The sequence below is a fragment of the Abramis brama genome (genome assembly GCF_963993115.1).
Source record: "Abramis brama genome assembly, chromosome: 3".
Lineage (NCBI taxonomy): Eukaryota > Metazoa > Chordata > Actinopteri > Cypriniformes > Leuciscidae > Abramis > Abramis brama.
Genome location: NC_139965.1, coordinates 25,166,209 through 25,187,753, shown reverse-complemented (window position 1 = coordinate 25,187,753; position 21,545 = coordinate 25,166,209). Strand labels below are relative to the sequence as shown.

Genomic DNA, 21,545 nt, shown 5'->3' with positions numbered 1-21,545 from the left:
TTACTCATGAGTCGACCCTACTCATGACAGCTCAAAGGATATGGAATGATTTCTGAAAACTGAACCAGCGGTTAATGTATGTTACACAACAACATTACCTAATTTTATGATGTATACCAGCTGTGAAAGAGCAATTTAGGTTAGATTTTGTAATATATCAGTCAGTTACCTATATATGCCTGTCTGCTGTATTTAGAAAAATAATTCAAAAAGCTTTGTGTGTAGTATTTTTAGGACATTTTTGCCCATATTGCCCACGATCAGGCTGAACACAAGGCCACAAAAGCAAGATACATTTGTTCTTCTTGTTTCCTCTCCAGTGTCTATCTGGGTCCCGTTTGCTTGGTCTCCATATTTCAGAAGTTGCTTTACAGGTTAAGCTGTAGTAGCATGGTAGCTTGATTCACTTTCTTTCTTCCTCCTCTGCACTATCTCCTCTTGTCCTCTTTCTTTCTCTGCCAGGTCCTGAATAGTAGGTCAGTATGGCAGCATATGTTTTGCATTAAGAGCTGCAGAGGGGCGGTACATGCTGAGTAACATCCCCCTATTCAAAGCATCTATGTCACACCGCCACAGGATTGCTGAGGAATCCAGACTCTTTCTGGAAGAGTCAGCAGCCCTCACCTAAACAAGAGAAAGATCTAGCAGGATGGCTGACATCTGTGGTCCCCATAAGTCAGTCCTTTCATTTAGGGGGGTTATTTTTGTACATGAACATATTACAGTCATGGCAATGAATATCCCTCAATATCAGCTGGCCTCTTTGATGCTCTTTTATTGTTGGTTCTGAACTACACTTAACTGAGATTGTTAAAAACATCCAATTCAGAACTTCACTCCCATTAGTTTAGATATAAAAGATAATATCCACTGATGTGTTCAAATTAAGATTTATATGGTTTGTTTACTGAAAAAGTTGAAAAGGATGAAGGAAAACATCAGTTAGACTGAAATAAACCCTTAATTGAAAAATCTCTATTGACATTTTCTTTGTGATGTGCACCATATGTTGATTAACGTATTTGCCCTTCTTTTTTTGTGGTGACTCTTTGAATGGTGGTTTCTATTGACTTCAGCCCTGTTAAATGTGAAGTGAAGCCACTTTCTTGAGCTCATGAAAGTAATTTTGTTGAACTCTAGTGCCTCATCACCTACAAGCCTTCCACATACAGGGGCGCCTATGATTAGCAGTGTATCTGCTTCTTTATGCAGCTTAGGCTATAAAGCACCTTTTCTTACTCTTTTACTGAGTATTAAGCAGCACAACTGTTTTCAGCATTTTCAAAACAAGAAATGTTTCTTGATCACCGAATCAGAATATTAGAATGATTTTTGAAGGATCACCTGACACTGAAGACTGGAGTAATTTCTAAATATTACAGTTTTTATTGTATTTTACATACTGTAAGCATGAGACTTTTCAAAAAAAAACATTTTATTGGTAAAAGCAGTTTAGAAAGACCAAAAACAATGCTTCATAGGTGAAGAGAAGGAGAAAGAATGAACGCTTTAATGATTTAATCAATCTGGATATGGGTGCTATAACCACTAGGCCACGGCTTTAAAGGAACACGGCGACTTTTTGGGACTTTAGCTTATTCACCATATCCCCCAGAGTTAGATAAGTCCATACATACCCTTTTCATCTCCGTGCGTGCCATAACTCTATGTCTGATGCACCCACCGCTAGCCTAGCTTAGCACAAAGACTGGAGGTAAACGTATACGGTATAAACGTATAAATGTATACGGTAAGAAGATGGCTGTGTCTCATGTGTTATTTGTACACGCTGTGACTATACAAATCACAACATGTAAATAGGAAAATGTTGGCGTTATTTTGTCACTTATTGGGAGCAGTATGCTAGCTGGAGCCGTTTACTTCCAGTCTTTGTGCTAAGCTAGGCTAGCGGTGGGTGCGTCAGACAGAGTTACGGCACGCACGGAGATGAGAAGGGTATGTATGGACTTATCTAACTCTGGGGGATACGGTGAATAAGCTAAAGTCCCAAAAAGTCAGCGTGTTCCTTTAACAGTATTTTTCTTTTGATTACTCCATGTGAAATCTCTCTTCATCTGCATAAAAACATGATTAGACTCTAATGGAGAGCAGGCCCAGTTTCCTTAAGGAGTTGGTTTTGAGAGATGTGCTGTCAGCTGTAAAATGAGATCATTGTCACTGTGCTCCTGCCAGCTCACGTTCGGCTCCTCTCACCTTGCCTCTCCTGTTTCTCTCATCTGAATTAGTCTCTTATGTGGGTTCACTGGTGCCGTCTTCTGAAAGCAGGTCAAGGGGACTGGTGAAAACATGATATCAAATATTGTTCAGTTTTGAGAGTGGATAAACAGTATGCTCGTGTGCCTCATAAACAGACAGAATGCATGCAGAACAGTCTCTAGTTAATAATATACAGTATGTGCAAATTCATGGCTGATGTTTGCTTACTGATAGAACAGCTCATAATTTGTTTAAACTGCAATAAAAGCCATAATGATTGAAACCGATATTTAGTATCTTAGTTGGATATTGTAGAATTAGATTTGTACTACATTTTCTTGTTTGTGAAGAAATAGTAGAAAACAGCAACGAGTTATGAGCTGGTGTTTCTGTGTTTCTGTCTGCTGTATAGTTTCTGTTGAGGTGACCGTGGGCTGACTAAGCTGTGTTTACTCCGCAAACTCAACTCAGGGCTACAGAATGACTTGTGTTCAAATATTCTCACATGCCTTAGAGATAAATGCAAGTGAGAACATTACAGGCAAGGTCATAACAGTGCTCTGTTTAAAAAATGTAAAGGTTATTATTTCATATTGCCAGTCTCTTTCCTGGCATACACTTAAGTAAAGGTTCTTTTTTGGCATCTATGGTACCTTCACTCTTAAAAATAAAGGTTCCAAAAATGTTGGTTCCCCAAACAACCTTTCATTGAACAGTTCTTAAAAGAACCATTTTTTCTTGGTGTTAAGAACATTTTAATAATATAAAGAACCCTTTTCCACTATAAGAAACCATTTGTGCAATTGAAAGGTTCCATGGATGTTAAAGGTTATTTATGGAACGAAAGATGTCATTAAAGAATCATTATTCTTAATGGTTTTAGTGGAACCTTTCCATTGCACAAAAGGTTGTTTATAGTGGTAAAATGTTCTACACGCTTAGAAAAACAGTTCTGTTAAGAACTGTTCCCTGGCAGGTTCCTTGGAGAACCAAAAATGTTTTTATGGCATTGCTGCGAAAAAAAACCTTTTGGAACCTTTATTTTTTAAGAGTGCAAGTACAAACGTTATGTGGAAGACCATACTTTTTTTTTTCTTTTTTTTTTAAATATTCACACGCTTCACCTTCATGTTATGCATTTCTGGCCCAAATATTACGGCAATGTTTCCTCAAACCGCTCAGTTTTAGCTCAACAGTGTCTCTGTTTATCTGCAAAGCTGACCGTGACTCTGAACCCATGTTTCTCTTTTTCCTCCAGCACAGCCAGTGACATACAGTATTTGTTCACTGACATGATCAGTCTCAGTCTGTATCCTAGTCATGTATTTGCATATGCTTTATTATGGGAAACTGCTCTGAAATTCAGTTGACTAAGACATCTAAATGTCCTGGCTCAAATACGCAATCTGAGATTCACGAATATTCACGAATAATTCACATTGATAACAGTGCATAGCTGCTGTCAAAATATATAGTACAGTTGTAATTGACAAGTTACACAATGGTACATTGGTAACAATTAAGGAATAGTGAGTTTAAAGATTTGAATATAGACTGAATAAAGATTTTGGCTGACCACTTGAATAACTGTAATTGGCCAAGATAAGATTTTTCAAAGCTTTATGCGGACGAGTGATGCGATGCTGCAGCAGCCAATGGGAGTGCAGACAGTGACATGCTGCCTAATGCTGTTGAATATTAAAGCTGAATAAAAAGGTAGAAACCATCAGATCTTCAGTGTGAACAGGACTTTAATCTGACCCATAACTGCCTCGGTCATCTCAATGTTTTCCACAGTGCATGAGGCCAACCATATTTATCCTGTGTCATTTCCCAGAGGAAGTATGATTTACAAAGCTCTTCTTTCATATGAGGGCCAATCGGCCATTGCCAGATAAAGCTGTTGCTAGTATTGTTTTCTTGTCATTATTAGTTTTAGCTTATAGTTTTAGAAAACTTTTCTCAATTGAATAAACACTCCAGAGGGCCCGAACAATTGAAATAATTTCTGACTGTTTTGATGCTTAAAACAATGAAAAAATGTTATCCTTCTTGCCGAGTCTCTTGCTGAGCCTTTGAACTCTTTTGTCATTTTCAAAATGAGTTGAGAGATCAGACAGTTGAGCATGCGCGGTGCCTGATCCACATGTTTGGAGGAATGTAAATATTTGTGCTTTTGATAAACCTCTGAAAGAGCTACGCAAAAGCTAGAGGCATGTATTTGGGTGATCATTCACTTCAAAACCACTTTGACTCAATTTGTCGGACCTTCACTACAGCACGATGTTATTAAGTAGGTCAGCATATGTGTTCAGCTTCTGTCCTTCATAGACAAAATAAGTAAGAAATAGCTTTAAATAAAAATACATGCTTATTTTTGCAGTAAACCTATAGTGCAATGCTAATTATAATATGCAAATATGTGTTTTTCAGCACATTATATATTCAGTTCATGCAAAGTAACAGGATATAGCTGGGATTATATAGATTTTGTCAGAGCATTGAGTCACATGAGTCACTATATTTTAAGTTTTAAAAATGATTTATTTGAATATTTCGGTGAAGTCGTTCCTTGACCAGAGCAAAAAAATAACATAAAATGTTCTGAAGAGAGGGTAAGGTTTTTATGGAACTTTTTTTTAATAAGATGGCATGGACCTACAGCTCAAAATCATTTGGTGTTGGCATCGAAATATAACACTAAAAATGTATTTTTATAATTGTATTTTAGATTAAAACTGTAATCGTGTTATGTAATTGGTGAAGATGGAAATTGTCACCTTAAGTCTGAAGAATTTTAAAAATAATTATAAAAGATGGATGATGTTGATGTTTTGTGTTGTTATGCAAAAAATAAATCAACACATTCCCAAATTAATACATTAGTCTTCATTTTGATATAACATGTAATATAATGTAATAAAACATGTTTTATATAACACAACATGACCTGTTCCGCATCCTGAAACAGTATTGGACAATTATTTACATGAATGCAAAGGTACTTTCATTTAACCTCAGTAATTAAGTAAATTAAAGCTGTCTGACTATCAGAGTGATCGAGCTGTGTGCTTGGCAGCGGCACTAATGCGAGATCTGTGTTTGCTGTTTCTGATCAGAACCATTACTCAGTTGGAAACTGTGAGATTTCTTCTCGTCACTTGCCAGCTCCCATTTCCCGTTGGCTATGTGTAAGAGCCCCTGATCCGAAACATTCCTCTGCTGGTTCTGTTTACTCTTCCCTGAGTCTGCCATCGTGAGTAACTCGTGCACACAGGCCTGACCACAGCAAACCATCCCGCTGAGTCTCCCGGCCCATTTCACCCTGTCTATACAATTACGGTAGACATGAGATCTGTACTGATATTAGATCAGTTTGAAAGGATGACGTTGACAAATACCACTGCCATAGACCTGTCTGACTGGCCCTTCCATACGGTTGTGCATTTAAATGCATTCTCCTCATTTTTATGTAGGTGTGCTCTAGGGTGTTGCTAAGTCAGGGCTCTTGATTCTTAAAGATCAGCTCAAAATAGACAGCAGCGAAATAGCTTGAGGTTACTTGAGCTTCACTGTTGTGTTTAATCAAGTTCCCACACATGCCTGACTTTGATTAATGACCTCATTACAGGCTTCACATGTGGGCTGGTAATATGGCCCCTATCTGTGGAAAATTTGTTTTGACGGGACAGTTTTATGAGGCAGAAGTTATTTATGCTACCGAACACTTGTAGTACGGTAGGCACCATGAATACTGCTCTTAAAGGGATAGTTCAGCTAAAATATGAAAATGGCGTCATCATTTACTTACCTTAATGTTGTCCCAAAACTGTATGCCATTTTATTTCTTCTGCGGAATATAAAAGAAGATATTTTGAAAGTAAATGAGGTTCAAACAACATTGCACCCTACTAAAACTTTGTTTCACCATAAGAAAGTCATACAGGTTTGGAATGACATGAGGGTGAGTAAGTGATGACAGAATTTTCAATTTTAGGTGATCTATCCCTTTAAGAGTTTGACTCTTAAAGTAAATATTGATTCTTCTTGCAAGGTCCTTTGTGGAAAGACAAAACCGGTATGGAAATGATTTTATTACTTGAATTTCTTGGTCAGCCTATTCTGTGAGACACTCCTTTATTTTGAACCAAATGACAAGGTGGCATTTGTTTGTGTACACAAGAAGCTGCATGAAATGGTTATTATCTGCTTGTCTTTGCGTGGAATATCAAACACGGTAAAAGCCTTCCTGATATTCATCCTTGGAGAGATTGTACCTCTCTAAAAGGTACAAAGCACACCATATAACCATAAATCTGCCCCATGGACATAGCCATAGGTTTTTATTTATTCATTAGTGTGCATCTGGGAAGATCTATTGTCATGTATCTTTTAAAAGCAGACAATTAGAGGATCCATAAGCCATGACTGCTTCTAAGCAGAATAAGGTTATCTTTAAAGCATGGGCATATATTACCAGTTCTCATAGTCAACTGAAATATTTGGCAACAAGATGACAAAAAAATTGTTCTATGTTTTATTTTGTAGTCAACTAATTAACTAGTTGATTGTCTCTAGTCTTAACAAGAACGTAGTGGGTTGTGGCAGGACCAGTGGCCACTGGCCAGTTTGCATGGCTTCAGTTTGCTTAAAGTAAACAGAATTAGATGATGTATAATCATGCTTTTCTTTGAGAAATTATTTTTTTTGGCCAGCATTTAAAAACTGGATATTTATAATTTATTCTGGAAAAACAAACCTTGTTAAAGAAGCATATGTATTTTGTCTAGCTACAGTTTACAATTCAAGACCACCCAAATGTACTGTCACACAAAATACACACTCTAAACTAAACTAATTTCTTCTGATCAGCCATCACTTTGTGCAGTTAGTTGAATATTTTAGCAAAGGTCCATCTTAAAAGGAGTGTGGGATGCCAATCACAGATATTTATCATAGATACCATGAATTGGAAATACAATGATTTGTATATATTGAACAGTCAGACTCAGGAGATGAGATGACTTCCTTGATCCCGAGTTTAAAAACGGCTGTCTGTATGATGATGATGCACCGTCACCTTGTCTCATTAGCTGCACTATTAGAATTTCAGCACTTTTTTTAGAATCCTAGTCTAAACATAATCTATCTCTATGTGTACTTCAGGGAAAATGATGGCGTTCCAGAATTCCCCATCAGACAGAATGTGCTACATTCTTTTCCACTGCCTTCAAAAGCAGGCAGAAATAATATGGCTGGGCTGAACTTGGCACAGAGTTTCCTGGCTGTAGCCAGACGCTTCAGAGCCACTCCTATCTCGGTTTACACAAACCCTCTGTGTTTGCTGTCTCTGGAGAGACGCTATAGTCAGCCCTGCCTTCATTGCCATTTCTTACCCAGAAACCTCTCTCTGCTCCTCTGGGTGTTCTCTCCAGCAATCTCCGTTACCCAGACCAACGCCCCTAGAGGTATTTTACTCCACATCTAGTCGCTGAGATTAATTACAGCTTAATTATGTAATGCTAGAAAACAAAATCCCTTTTCCAAATCACCAAAAATGTACGATGACTTATTTTGAATGTGTAACGTGTTTATGTGTTAAGTTATTGCACACCTATATGATTAATCTAATCTCTGGGCTTGGTACTTTGCTTGAAACCTCACTGTAGTGTTACAGCATTGAGGGTTTTTTTCAGCAGTTGAGACTATTTGTGCCCTGAGTGTTTTCAGTCTGGATATGGATGGGCCTGTTTCTCTTCATCACATTGCAGTGAATTTACTAGCTTGTTGTGTCTGTGTCCAGGGTTTACAACCACTCAGAATGTAGGACAACCACCTTGAACATAGTCCAGGCTGGGAGTATTTCTGTCACACATTTTCCAGGACCGCTTAAGATTGTAAGGGCTGTGTGTGAAGTGTCTACACTTTTACATTTTGGCCTGGGATACTCATCAGTATTGATTCCCTTCTGACATTGTTTAAAATCGCCAATGAGTCACATTCAAAGGGCTTGTAGTCACACTTGTACTTTAAGTTTTTTCTTTCATTATCATGCCAAAATTCAATTATAATGCATCAGATTGTCAATGGTTGTCTTTTGAGGAATTGATTGGATGGGATTTACTGTACTGGTAATGACCCAGGGGTCAGAAAGGACATATTTTATGTTGTTAACATAGAGCATTGATGGAGAATTTAGACAGATGGTATCATATTTTGGGTTGCAGCCTGCAAGACTCACTAACTTTCTTGCAAAACTAAATGGCCTAATACATTGGCATAAGGGTAAGTACAAATTACAGTCAGTGACTGGCTCCATGAATTATTTTCATATGTAAAAAAATTTGTTTATGGCCTTGTTTTTCTTCAGAAGTTCGAAGGTCCTGTTTACACCTGGTATTAAAGGTGCAGTAGGACATCTGGGAAAATGCTAACTTTAGCCTGATAGCACTAAAAGCATACGTCCCACCTTCCCTGCAAATCACCGTCTAAAGCCACTCCTCTTGAAAGCTTGAACACACAGCCCAGAAGACCAGAGACAACGTTACTGCAATACATCATGTGTCATTCACCGGTGAGAAAACTTTATAGTACAGTTAGTAACAATACTACAATACCAAACATAAACAAGTTCTTAAAAACAGAATTATATGCAGCAAGTTTTCGGTTTGTTTAGCTAGCAAAACTTGTCAGTGTGTAATAATATTTCTTGCATGCCAGGGGTTCACCGATGAGAGTCTGGTTGTTGTTGCTGCTTGCCTGCCATTCTCGCTCTGTCTGCACAGCGTACATGAACCGTACATGAACCGTACATGAACTGTACGTGAACCGTACGCGCTGATGACTTCTTATGTCTGTGTGAACAGCCTGCGCAGTGGTATGCAAACACACATTGATAGGACCGTTCGGACCGAACGCAACGATTGAACAAACATTCTATGGTCCTACGCCTTCCACAGACGACATATATTTATAAAAATACATTTAGACCGCTTAACAGAGTGATTTCTATCAGGATATGAGGAGACTTTTAACCAGCATAACAAAAAAAAATTCTGCAGAGAATCACTTACGGCACCTTTAAGATGCCTTTTGGTTAATCCGATCACAAGTGGATGATGCTAAATACAGGTGTAAACGGGGTCTAAAACGTTTTGAGCTTGTCCAGTTTCGACCACTTCCAGAGGTAGTCGAAAACGCATTTGACCAGATTGCTTTAGTAGTGTAAACGCTCATGTGGTCGAAAGCGTTCAAACAGCCACAAAAGACCATCTACTCTCCGCCTACTGACCTAACGCATAAACATTATGGGAAGTGTGCTAGCCAGACGGGATTTAAACTTTGTTGACTGAAGCCCCAAATTTGGTTTAAAGACAAAAAACATACCAAGCACAATGGTCTCTTACCATTCCTGATTTCTAACACGCTCTCACTTCTGTAAAAGCCCATACATTTACCTACCCATAGACCCTCCCGTTGAAGAAATCAGGACAGAAGTGGTTAAAAGTGGACAAAAGAGACAGATTAAAATACCAGGTGTAAACTGGTATGTGTCTCCCTTGTCTACTTGTGATCCGATTGACCAAAACGCATTTTATACCAGGTGTAAACAGGGCCTAAGAGATGGTTATTATTTACTTACCCTAATGTCATTTCAAACCCGTAATCCTTTGGTTAATCTAATCTGGTTTAACTAGCATGCTACTGTAACAGATTTAAAATTTGCTGTTAAATCTCATCTCCAGTTCTCTCTGAAGAACACACAATATCTCTTTTGTTTAAATCCGACCCTGCATGAGATCATGCAGGTGATCCCTCTGGCATGATAATCTAAATAATACCTTGTAGTGTGTGATTAGCCACGATTTTCAAATATTGTAGTGTGTGCATATTTGTGATTTGAGAGAAGAAAATCTGTAAAGATTCTCCTTATGTGCGTGATGCAACCAGATTTTATAATCGGTGGTCAGGATTTAAAAAGCCCGGTTTAAATGATGACAGAATTGTTTTGTTTTTAAGTGAACTATCTGTTATGAAGTCCCAACTCAGTTCAGCCTCTTTTAGAATATTTTACCTTAATGCTAAGCAACAGTATTAACTACTGTAGGGAGACATTTTCTTTTGTTTTCTTTAATACAGACATTTAAAGAGTATAGGCTAATTGGCGACAGAAGTCATGATTTACTCCAACATTATTTGATTTTATATTTATTTTCTTTGTTCACTGTTCTTTATTTATTGACTTTACTGGTATTTAGAATTGTTTTACTAAAACTTACACTAGAATACACTAGAATGTCTTTTTCATCTTGGCCAAAGTGACTTAATAAGAAATGTGAATCTGTAATATGTTGAAAAGAATTCCTGAAATAGCTCTCAAACTTCATTACACATTCCTACCTTAATCTGCTATTAGCACTGCCAGGTCTGAGCTGGATTCTCAGCCAAACCGCAGTACTCTGGGCCATATGCTAAATGCATTAAACGGCGAACCAGACTGTGTCTTGTAGCTTTAACTGCATTCTGGTTGTATTCACTCATTTGATAATATTTTCAGTTGAGAGGCATACTTAGTGATTCTGGGTGATTTCAGCTTTCTCTGTCACTTCAGAGTAAAAGACTAGGGCTAACCTGATCCCACTTCAGCTCTGCCATCCTTGTGTGAATGCAGGTCCTCTGTGTGATATCCAGATGGTTAAGGAGGTGAAAAAATTTGCCGCCTTATTGAATCAAACCCAGTCATTTCCTGTGCCTGAGTCTTCGCTCTTCTCCACACTCTCCATATAAGGCAATGGTATTTGCATGAGGGAACGGCCTGCCGTGTCAGTATGGATCTAAGACTGGTGCTGCTGACGTTTTTCAACTGCTGTAGGATTACAGTGGGGAAATGATCTGTAAGGTATTCTCTGGCAGGGTCTTGCAAGGAGAACAATGGATTTTTCTCTCCTCCTTTTTATGAATGAAGCATTTTTTTCTTTCGGGAATGTTTTTGTACAGTTGTACATTTTCTAAAACTGCCACACACGTAATAAGTGGGTATAATGAAGGACAGATCTTCCTCTGTGTGTGACGCTAGCGAGACTCAGTTGGAAGGATGATGTTATTGTAGCTTCCCTCATTAGTAGTATATATACTCTCCAGATGTGCCATTCAACAGTATGGAGAGTCACATTACACTGACTACACAGCTGCTCCTTAGTCAATTAACACAGTGAATTTCCTAATTTATTATGTAGCCATTTGGATAACTTGATTATGCTTGGTCAGTTCCACCATTTATCGGTCAAGTATATCCAGATTATTTGCCGTCATCCATGGCAAAGTGGTAACATGGTGCCTTCAAGTCATGAATGACTCATAAATGACTCATAAACACACATGAATGCTTCTGCGTCTGTAGATAATGGTAAATTTGTTGAAATGTATGTTGTTGTTTTTTTCCATTTTCAATAAAACTAAGTGTTTTGTACAAAATACAATAGTGTTATACGATAGAATATATAACAATAAAGCAAAAACACACCTGATGCGCATTCTTTATTCATTATTTTGTAGTTGTACTTTTTTCATAGGACTTCTCAGGAGAACTTACACATTGTTTTCATACTCGCATTTTCTTATTTCATATTTACAACTTGCATTTACGAAGCTGTTATGTTCCCACTGTTTCTAATAGTGAGTGAGCATTAATGTAAAGTAGTTGGGGTTGAGATGTTTTATGCTAAGTTTTATGCTAAGTTTTATTTTTATGCCTTCCCAGGGAGTTTGGGGTTTTGACCTTGCTTGGTGCAGATGGGTATCATGTTTGTCATGGTGTAAATGATGCCTGCTGTTCCTGGGTGAACCACAGCACAAGCTTAGTGAACTTTAGCCTCCCTGGTTTCCGGTGTTCCTTTTACAAAACGGAACATTTTCATCCCTAAATAAGCCTAGTGGGAGCAACTATAGCTCTTTAAAAGCAGAGATGCTGTTTTCTCTCTTTTGCTTGACTTTGTGTGGTCTATGACTTTGAGTTTTGGACAGTAGGTGTGGTCATTCTCTAGAAGGAGGAGAGTAAAATTATGGTGATGTGCTTTGTCTACATGTTTTTGACCAATTTTCTGTGGTTAAATTAATTGTTTGCCAATTAGATTAGTTCAGAATATGTAGGGAACAGAATATGTAGGAATTTTCAAATTAAATATGCTACAAATGAGCAAACAGTAAAAGATTATGCTAAGCCAACCAGTGATGTCTTCATATTATGATGATGATTATTAATATTATTATTATTATTTAAGTCCCATTTAAGTCATTGTGTGTTCACATATATAGCATCCTGTTTTGCATGTCTTTGCTTTGGCTCACAGTTTATAAGGAACATGTGCTGGGAATGAAGATCCTTTTCAGGTGTTTCTGTGTCCTGTGGTGTGACAGTGATGTGAACTTAAACACTGTGAAAGAAAGGGTTCAGTAGAATTGGAAAAACAACCACAGGACAATGAACTCTCTCTCTGTTATATATGCAAAAATAAACTAAACAAAACAGTCTGTAAAGATCTGAAATAAGTGGTTACTGTTCTGTTTAAAACGCTGCTTTCCTCCTTAATTGCTTTTGAGGTAGTACCACTACTAATAATGTTCAGGTGAAGTACCTTATTGTTGTCATGGTGTTCAGCGGTTATTGTGTTTCTTTATTTTCCTGTAATTTACCTCAAACTTGTACTGTGCTCGTTTACGATGGCAAGTTAATTAGTCCTTCAAGGGAGGAAAGAAATCTTCCATACTTGGTCTGCTTCTACTTCCCTGCGCAGCTAGATTGAGAGTTTTTCAGTCTGTGGAATGTACAATTTTGAGAATGTTAAATGACTTTCCAGTTTACCTCATATCATTGTCATGGCATTCTTCAGCTTGGGAAAATTGCTGTAAGAAAAGAATAGACAAATGTGGCCTTCAAATCATACAAAATGCACTAAATGACTGAACATAAGAGAGGGAAATGTTTAAAACAGCAGTGCGTTTGGATCATGTGCTCTCCAAAGCGGTACACTCACTGTTTGTGTCTGTCTGGCTCTTTTTCTGTATCTGACCTCCTTTCTTGAGTCACACTCATTGTACGCATCTCTTTTGATGTCCTGTTAAATGCACTTGAGGCTTTGTGCCGTTCTGAGTAAGTGGCCGGTTCCTCACGGCGGGGCCATTGTTACCTCAGAACGGTAGCCAGAAGCCGTTGACTCACGTCCCATGATGAATGACCCAAGCTCTCTGGAGACACACCCTCTGCAAAAACATTACTAGAGCGAAAGCAGAAGGAGACTGAAATGGGAAGGTAAAAAGGGGGACAAGGGAGAAGAGGAGAAATGGTGAGAACATCAGGAGAAGATCAAAAGAAGTGTTTGTAGTTCTCAAGGAGCTTTAGGGAGACTCCTGACCATGCACTTTTCATCGGTTTAGAAAAACAAAATCAACATCTGCTGCGGTGAAAAAGAACGAGCTGTGTTAAAAGTGCTGCAGGCGGGGAATTGGACGTGGTCATTTCGCTGACTGGACGGTTTGCTCACATTAACTGTTGTCAGCAGCAATGCACTGTTTATCAGTGTTCATGACTGAATGAGATTCAGAATGGAAGTTAAAGTGTGTAATGTCTCTGTCAGTGGCGACATTAAACAAGGTTGCAAAATATTAGTTTGTTTCTGAACAGGTTATCAACAACCCCATCTCCCCATCTGCCACTGTACAGGTGAAAAGGTAGTTCGGTCCATTGGGGTTTTCATGATACCATAAATATGGCTATTAATATGATATCAGCTGAAGGATCACAATATCAAATTGAAATTCATTCATTTCAAACCCTTCTGATAAAAACATCTTAAACCAGCTTTAGCTGATTCACTGGTCTTAGTTGAATTGTTATTTTACTGCTGAAGTATTTATTAATATTTTTAATTAGTTTTATTTTTTCAATTTTAGTTTTAGTCATTTCAGTCATTTTTATGTGCTTTTAATAATATATTTCTATATAGCGTTAATTCAGTTTTAGTAATTTTAGAGTTAGTTTAACCTTATTCAATTCAAGGCAACATTTCTAATTTTTAGTTTCTTGAATTTGAATGTTTATATTTTATTTCAGCCTCAATTACCGAAAAATTTAGCACAAAGTTTTAGTTTTAGTTAACAATAACAACACTATTTAGTTGGTCTGCTGGCTAGTTTTAGAGCCATTTTGTGCCATTTTCAGGTTGCTAGTTTATCACCAGCTTGGTAGGACTTGTAGGCCATCTTAAACCAGCTAAGACTAACAAACAATCTTAGGCTGGTTTAAGTAACTTCTTTAAGTTAAGTTTTAGAAGCATTTTCTAGTGACAGGGAAATTGTTGTTGCTTAGGTACCACATGGCTTGCTATACCACCAGTATCCCTTGCTAAACTGCCCAAAACTCATACTCATTAGTTTAGAAAAAGTTAATTGAACAAACACAGCAAGTGTTAAAAAAGTTCAACAGAGCTGCAATGTTTACATTCTTCTGGGAAGTCAAACAATGTCTAATGGCTTACTTACAGTTGTCTCTGTACATTAACTTTGGGATGAGAGAAAGTATTTAAACATTAAAAATATGATGCTATCCTTAAAGGGAAATCTAGTCATGGAATGTCTAGTGTTGCCTTTGGGATGTGCTAATTCAGTTTCTGCCAACTAGCTACACAAAAGCTATGGGTGTGTATACAGTCTAACGAGAGTTTCTTGTTTATGTTTGTGTTTGCTTTCACAGGGGAGCCGGGGACACTACCGGTACCACTGGCAAAGCCACAATGTCAAGCAGAGTGGAGTGGATGACATGGTGCTGCTCTCCAAGATCAGCGAGGATGCCATTGTAGAAAACCTCAAGAAGAGATACATGGATGACTTTATATTTGTATCCTTTTCCAGCTTTAGTCTATCTGTCTAACTTGCTAATATCTTAATCTGATATGAAAATGATCCTAAATAGGGAGGTCTTTGCAGATGGATGTTTTCCTGTGGCTCACTAGAAAACTGTTCTTGGATTCCATCTACTCGAGTGAAGATTACATCTTGATTGGGTTTATTTTTACTAATGTTTCTTTAAACACTGACATTTAACGATGACGAAAGTTGTCCTTAAACTCTGGTACAACTTCCAAATCCATGTTGTCCTATTTTCCCACAGTAGCAGGGACTGTTTTTGATCAAAGCCGCATGTGTGATGCTGAGAGCTTAGATTGCTGAAGGCAGCCAAAGAATGCTGGTTTACCTCTCTTCTATTTGAACCCAATGTACTTGGCAGGGTTCATGTCTAATTCAGCACACATTACTGGCACTAAAAATGACCTTCTTGATAAATCGCAGCATTTCTTGATGGAAACCTCACTAGCAGCGTATTTCTATTTTCTGCCCTTATTAGGTTTATGGAGACTTAGCAGACTCTGGCCATTTTGGTCCCAAATCAGTCCTGTGATTGTGGTCAGAAAATAGCAACAACACCAAAGTGTTCCAGTCAGTAGCATATGGAAATGAGGTCACAGTATGCCAGGCTCAATACTTCCTTTATTTGCAGTGAGCAACTTAGAGCCAGGCGGCCAAATAGCTCCAATCACTCACTGCCGGCTGTTCCCTTCCCATTGCATTCAGAGGAGAGCGCAACAGCATCTTAATAAGGCTCTGACCCATTAACCAAAATCTTCACTGCAGCCACATATAACTCTTCACTGATGTCACCAGTCCATTATTCACACTCAGGCCATTTTTCATCTGCTAGTCCAGACAAAGTTTTATGAATACTCTGAGTATTAACAACCACAATGAGTAAAATGGTCCTAGAGGTTTTCCTCAATTGTGAATGCTAAACCTCTAATAGTTTTCAGAGAGAGAGTTTTCAATCTAACAGTTTCACATAGAGAGAGAGAGAGACATATTTTGTATAGAAATAGTTAGTCATCCACCAATGAAAATTCTGTCATCATTTACTCACGATCATGACACTCCAAAACTGTATGACTTTCTTTGGAACACAAAAGAAGATAATTAACATTTCAACTGTTTTTTGTCCACATAATTGAGGAGATAGTTGAAGAGAGTCCCCCTTCCATGTAAAGTGCTTTGAGTACCCAGAAAAGCGCTATATAAATGTAGCAAATTATTTTTATTATTATTATATAATGAAAGTCATTTTGGAACCAAACCAACATTGGGTCCCATTGACGTCCATTGTATGTACAAAAAACACATTTGTGTGTGTGTGTGTGTATATTCAACAGGAAAGAGAAAGTCATACAGATTAGGAGCGACATGAGGGAGACATTTGAAGTAAACTGTCCCTTTACTGACACCTTTTCTTTCACAATCTTTTGAGCCTTGACCTTCTCCTGCAGACATACATTGGTCCTGTACTCATCTCAATAAACCCTTTCAAACAAATGCCTTACTTTGGGGACAAAGAAATAGAGATGTACCAAGGCGCAGTAAGTAGTCTTTCATGGTTTCCTGAAGTTTAGTCCTGATCCAGAATAGACTGTTTACTGTGGTGCAGTGTTGTTGATAACTAAAACTATTTAAAAAATGATTTTCATTAATTGAAATAAATCTGAAATCAAATCAAATATTAAATGATATATTAAACTTAAAAAAACAAACAAACAAACAAAAACAAAAATCAAAAAATCACAAAGGGACATAACTAAATTACTAAAACTTAAACTTAAATGAAAATCAAAGCTGAAAATATAAAAATAAAAGCTATAATAGTATATGATAATAATACTAAAATAACACTGCTGTTGGTGTCCAAGAAACAGTTTTGTTGTAAAAGCTGTAGCCATTGGAAATCATAATAGTTTCAGTAATGATTTTAATAGTTTTTTTTAAAGTGTGTAGGTGTGGTGCAGCTTTTAACAGCTGCATTCTTAATCAGAAAAGTAGCTGCACAGGCCTGCCTTATCCATTGAAGCCACCTGGCAATACCTCCACAGAACAGCATGTACGGGTCTATGTTCTCAACCACACTTGCCCAGAGGTCTTGGCTCCTCATCAAGCTTATGGTTGCTGTCAATAATCATTAGCTTGTGGAGGCAACAGCAAAAAGACCATTGAATGTGTTTTGACTCGTATGCCACACAGTAGCTTATTTATAAATCTGAGCTCAGGCCATCCTAAATATGAACCATAATGTAAATTATGAAATGTATCTGCTTTTCTCCATTTCTCCCTCTCTCTCAGGCTCAGTATGAGAACCCTCCTCATATCTACGCTCTAGCCGATAACATGTATAGAAACATGATGATTGATCGTGAGAACCAGTGTGTCATTATCAGGTGAGAGAACTTTTTAACTTGAACTCTGAACATATCATCTCTAAACATCAAACTTGCTGTTTAGACTGTAGGTGCTTTTAGTCACAATATTCTTAATTAGCAATTATCATTATTAGGATTCTTTGTTACACGTTTTAATTGAATTATTTACATTTAATTCTGATTAATTAATCAAATTGATTGGAATAAATTAATCAATATGTGTAGAGAAAAGCCCCCAGATGAAGATAGTTTGGAATACATAACATTAGGCTGCTGTAGTATATATTCTGTATATTGGTTGTTTTATTTTTATTTTATTTGTATTTGTCTGTTCTACTATCTTTTAAATCTATTAATTATATTTTAATTCTGACCTATGTACACATCTTTGGTTGTGTAACATCTTGCTGTTTTTGGAAAATCCACTATGCTATTTACGCACACGATTAAATGTGCTAGTTTTTAATGCGTTATTATTGTTTTGTATGGCTTTACTGGATAGGACAGTGTAGCGATCAGACAGGAAAGCATAGGGTGGAGAGAGAGGAACGGGATCAGCAAAGGACCTAGAGCCGGGAATCAAACTCGGGTCACCGGAGGCACAGTTGCGCTCAGTGGTTGCGTTAGTGGTTGCGTTAGTGGTTAATGTTTTTAATTCCAGTGGTACTGGTGGATTTCCGTGGGAAATTCAAGCATGTTTTTGCGTCATTACGTCACATCTGTACACATAAAGAAGTGTCTCGGCTACTAGGCTATATTGCACGTGAGGATGTTGGAGGTTGAGATTTATAGCCTTTTCTCACAGCACTTGATATAATTAAACTTATCAATTTGATGGCGGATCCAGAAAGGTTCAAACGACAATCACCAGTGACAACTGGAGATTCACCCGTTGTAAAATGCAAAAGACTTTGGACTTCAGAGCGGCTACAAAAAAAGAGAGACTGCAACCGGGCCCATGCGAAAACAAGGATAATATCGGAAGGGCATTAAATGTAGTCACGCAATGCTGATGTTGTTAACATTAACAATTTGAGAATAAAGTATAATTTCCAAGGTTTGACGTGATATGATAAGCAATCGTTAGATTTAATCAGCGTGATTTACTTCAATGCTTTTTTTCCCTTAGTTGGTCGGAACAAAAGTGGATGTTACTTACTTGTTCAGATGACATTTTCCGGTGAAAGTTCTTATGTTGGTCATACTTCCAAAAAGTATAATCTGTGATTGCGAATGACAGTATCCACACCGGCGCGGTGACTGACAGCTGCACATTCTCCTCAAAACATTGGAATCATCCGCGCTGTGCCGTGCCGAGGCACAACCCACGTAAAGTTGATAATTCTGCGAATAACTGCAATTGCAGATTTCGAACAGAGATGGCGACAAAGAGGAAAAACTACGGACTGCAGCTTTAAATAGCTTTTGGTTTTGTTAAAATTAAATTTTTGATCATGATCTTACAGGACCAGCATATAGACTAGATTATGCATTTATTTTTCCATAACTGCTAAAAAAAAATCAGTCAGTGACGGAAAATATTCGGTTAACACGACCACTGGTTGCGCTATATGTCAGAGCGCTGCCCACAAGGCTATCGGCTCTGACTATTGTGTTATTCTTTATAAAATGATTTGTACTAAATTAACATGTTAAACTGGCAGTTCTACTTTTCAAACCATGAAGACTAAGTGTTGCTCCATTCTGTTTATGTGTGACGTAGAAAGGGTGTGACATACAATTAGGTTTGGTATGATATCAGTGCAGACATTGCAGTGGGAGAGTCACCTGGCTGTCAGTTGGAGTGAATACATCCTCATTACTGTTTTGGTTATGTTATTGAGGGTGTACAGTTACATTACAGTTGAATAGAACAGATTCAACAAGCCCAACAGCCTCAGTGGTTGAGTATAATTTTACCCCCCTTTGATGATATGTACAAAATAAAGACCAAAGGATGTAAAATTACTTTGTCTATTGTTATATTTTCTCCAGGATGTAGGGGACACAACGCACAAGAGCTTTTGTTACCTGTGCTTCCTGCTCGAGCACAGGAAATGCACTTGTAAGGCCCTTGTAAGGCTACTGTAAATGGAGGAAACTTCACTGAACAGCCAGTTGCGATGGGTGTAATATTGCTTAGTATTAATAGTGTTTCTTCATGAAGTAATCCGGTAATTCATGAAGAGTCATTGAATCAAAACGAGTTTCTTGATTGGAGAGCCACATAACATAAGGAGTGTCAATATTTCCTATTACACTTTAAACAGCTTTTTCATCATCAACACTTTAATCTATCTCAGTTTATATTTATATTTATATTTACCTTCAGAAAAATGAACACTGGTTCTTTAGTGCATTCAGTATTGCACTGTTTGTTTGTACAGCAGCTAGTTGTACAGCAGCCAACTTCTGGCTCAACAAGTGGTGTGCGTTCTAGGAATGAGCGAAGAATTGACTAATTTGATAAGAGCATTGTTTTTGCTCTCACTTTTGTTGCTGCTAGTTGTCCAGGTTAAAAAAAGTTGGGGAATTTTAGCCCACCTTAGTTTAAGAAAACAACATGGTGAAGGAGGGGAAGTTGCTAACATGGAGATTTTCACTGCTGACCTGGGCCATTTCTTTCAGATCGCATAGTCACCTGTGGGCTGGATGGTGACTGTAGTGCTTACTTCATAGTAAGTGACTTCAGTTTCAGCATTTTTCTCACCCATTTGTTTGTATAGCGGGAAAACTGCTTCCAGTTCAGTTAGACCACATAAAGAGACTGGAAGTGGAATTGTGATGATCCAGATTAGTAAACAAAACCATGAAATTGCTGCCCAGGCATCCTGTGGTCAAGCTGTATTTTGGTTAGAACAGGCACAGGACCATTATGCATTAAAGAAAGATCCTTTTCACATGGCCAGTTACCGTTCAAAAGTTTGGGATTTTTTTGTTTGAGAAGTCTTCTTTGCTCACCAAGCATTTATTTGATTTAAAAAATAAATAAAAAACAGTAAAAACAGCACTATTGTGAAATACTACAATTTAAAATAACTTTTTAATATTTTAAAATGTAATTGAATTTTCAGCAGCCATTACTGTAGTCTTCAGTGTCACATGATCCTTCGGAAATCATTCTGAAATACTGATTTAGTGCTCAAGAATTATTTCTTATTATTATCAATGTTGAAAACAGTTGTGCTGCTTAATATTTTTGTGGAAACCAGAATCCTCTTTTTAAGGATTCTTTGGAGAATATAGGCTTCAAAAGAACATATTTTCTTTTTTAACAATGTAGAAGTCACTTTTGATCAATTTAATGTGTCCTTACTGAATAAAAGTATTAATTTCATTTAAAAAATAAACTTACTGACCCCAAACTTTTGAACAGTAGTGTATGTTGCCACAATCTATGATTTTTTTAGGTATTTTGTTTGGAATGTTGTGATCTTCATTGTGTATGGTGGTATAATGGTACGTTAAATCAGTATTGTCTGGTGGAAACAATGAGGAAGGATGTGGCAGAATCTGTCTTACTCTCCCAACAGAGGAAGCCATTTATTTACATAATTAGGCTTTGTATGTGTTAAAGGACAAATAGACTGACCATTTCGCTGAGATCAGTAACGCTTCATCTTGTTAGTATGGCAGACCTGGTGGTCTGTACAGTTACAGTATGATATACAAAAGCATTCCCACTCATCAGTGTGAGCCAGTGCTGTATTTGCTGAGCTGATGTTTCAGCTGCTGAATAATCAGTCTCATGACTCGTCACTTACTGAATGAGACTGAATGGCTGATGTGTCTCTCTTTCTTTCTCTCTGTGTCCGTTTTTGGTCAGCAAACGTATGCAGGAAGTTGAAAAATAAGCATTACAGCATACAAATTACAAATCGCCCAAAGACATGTTTAAAAATAGTCATGGACAATTAATCTAAGTGGACTGAGTGTACAGTGTACAATAAGAGTGTGTTCCCAGAGCTTTCATCGCCTGTATCCGAGCAGGGACATTTCCTTTAAGGTGGAGAGCCTATAAACTCGCAAGACAAAGGAATG

General features: G+C 37.6%; 1 protein-coding gene across 3 annotated transcripts in view; it reads left to right on the top strand.

Annotated features, from left to right (window-relative positions):
• The window catches only part of myo1ea (myosin IEa), a 49,639-nt gene that overhangs the window by 2,073 nt on the left and 26,021 nt on the right, over positions 1 to 21,545 (top strand). For all 3 annotated transcript variants that reach the window (XM_084108013.1, XM_084108012.1, XM_084108011.1), the window contains exons 2-4: positions 14,966 to 15,109; positions 16,584 to 16,673; positions 17,428 to 17,522. In XM_084108013.1, coding sequence (XP_083964139.1) covers positions 14,966 to 15,109; positions 16,584 to 16,673; positions 17,428 to 17,522 — 329 coding nt within the window. The remainder of the gene's footprint in view (positions 1 to 14,965; positions 15,110 to 16,583; positions 16,674 to 17,427; positions 17,523 to 21,545) is intronic.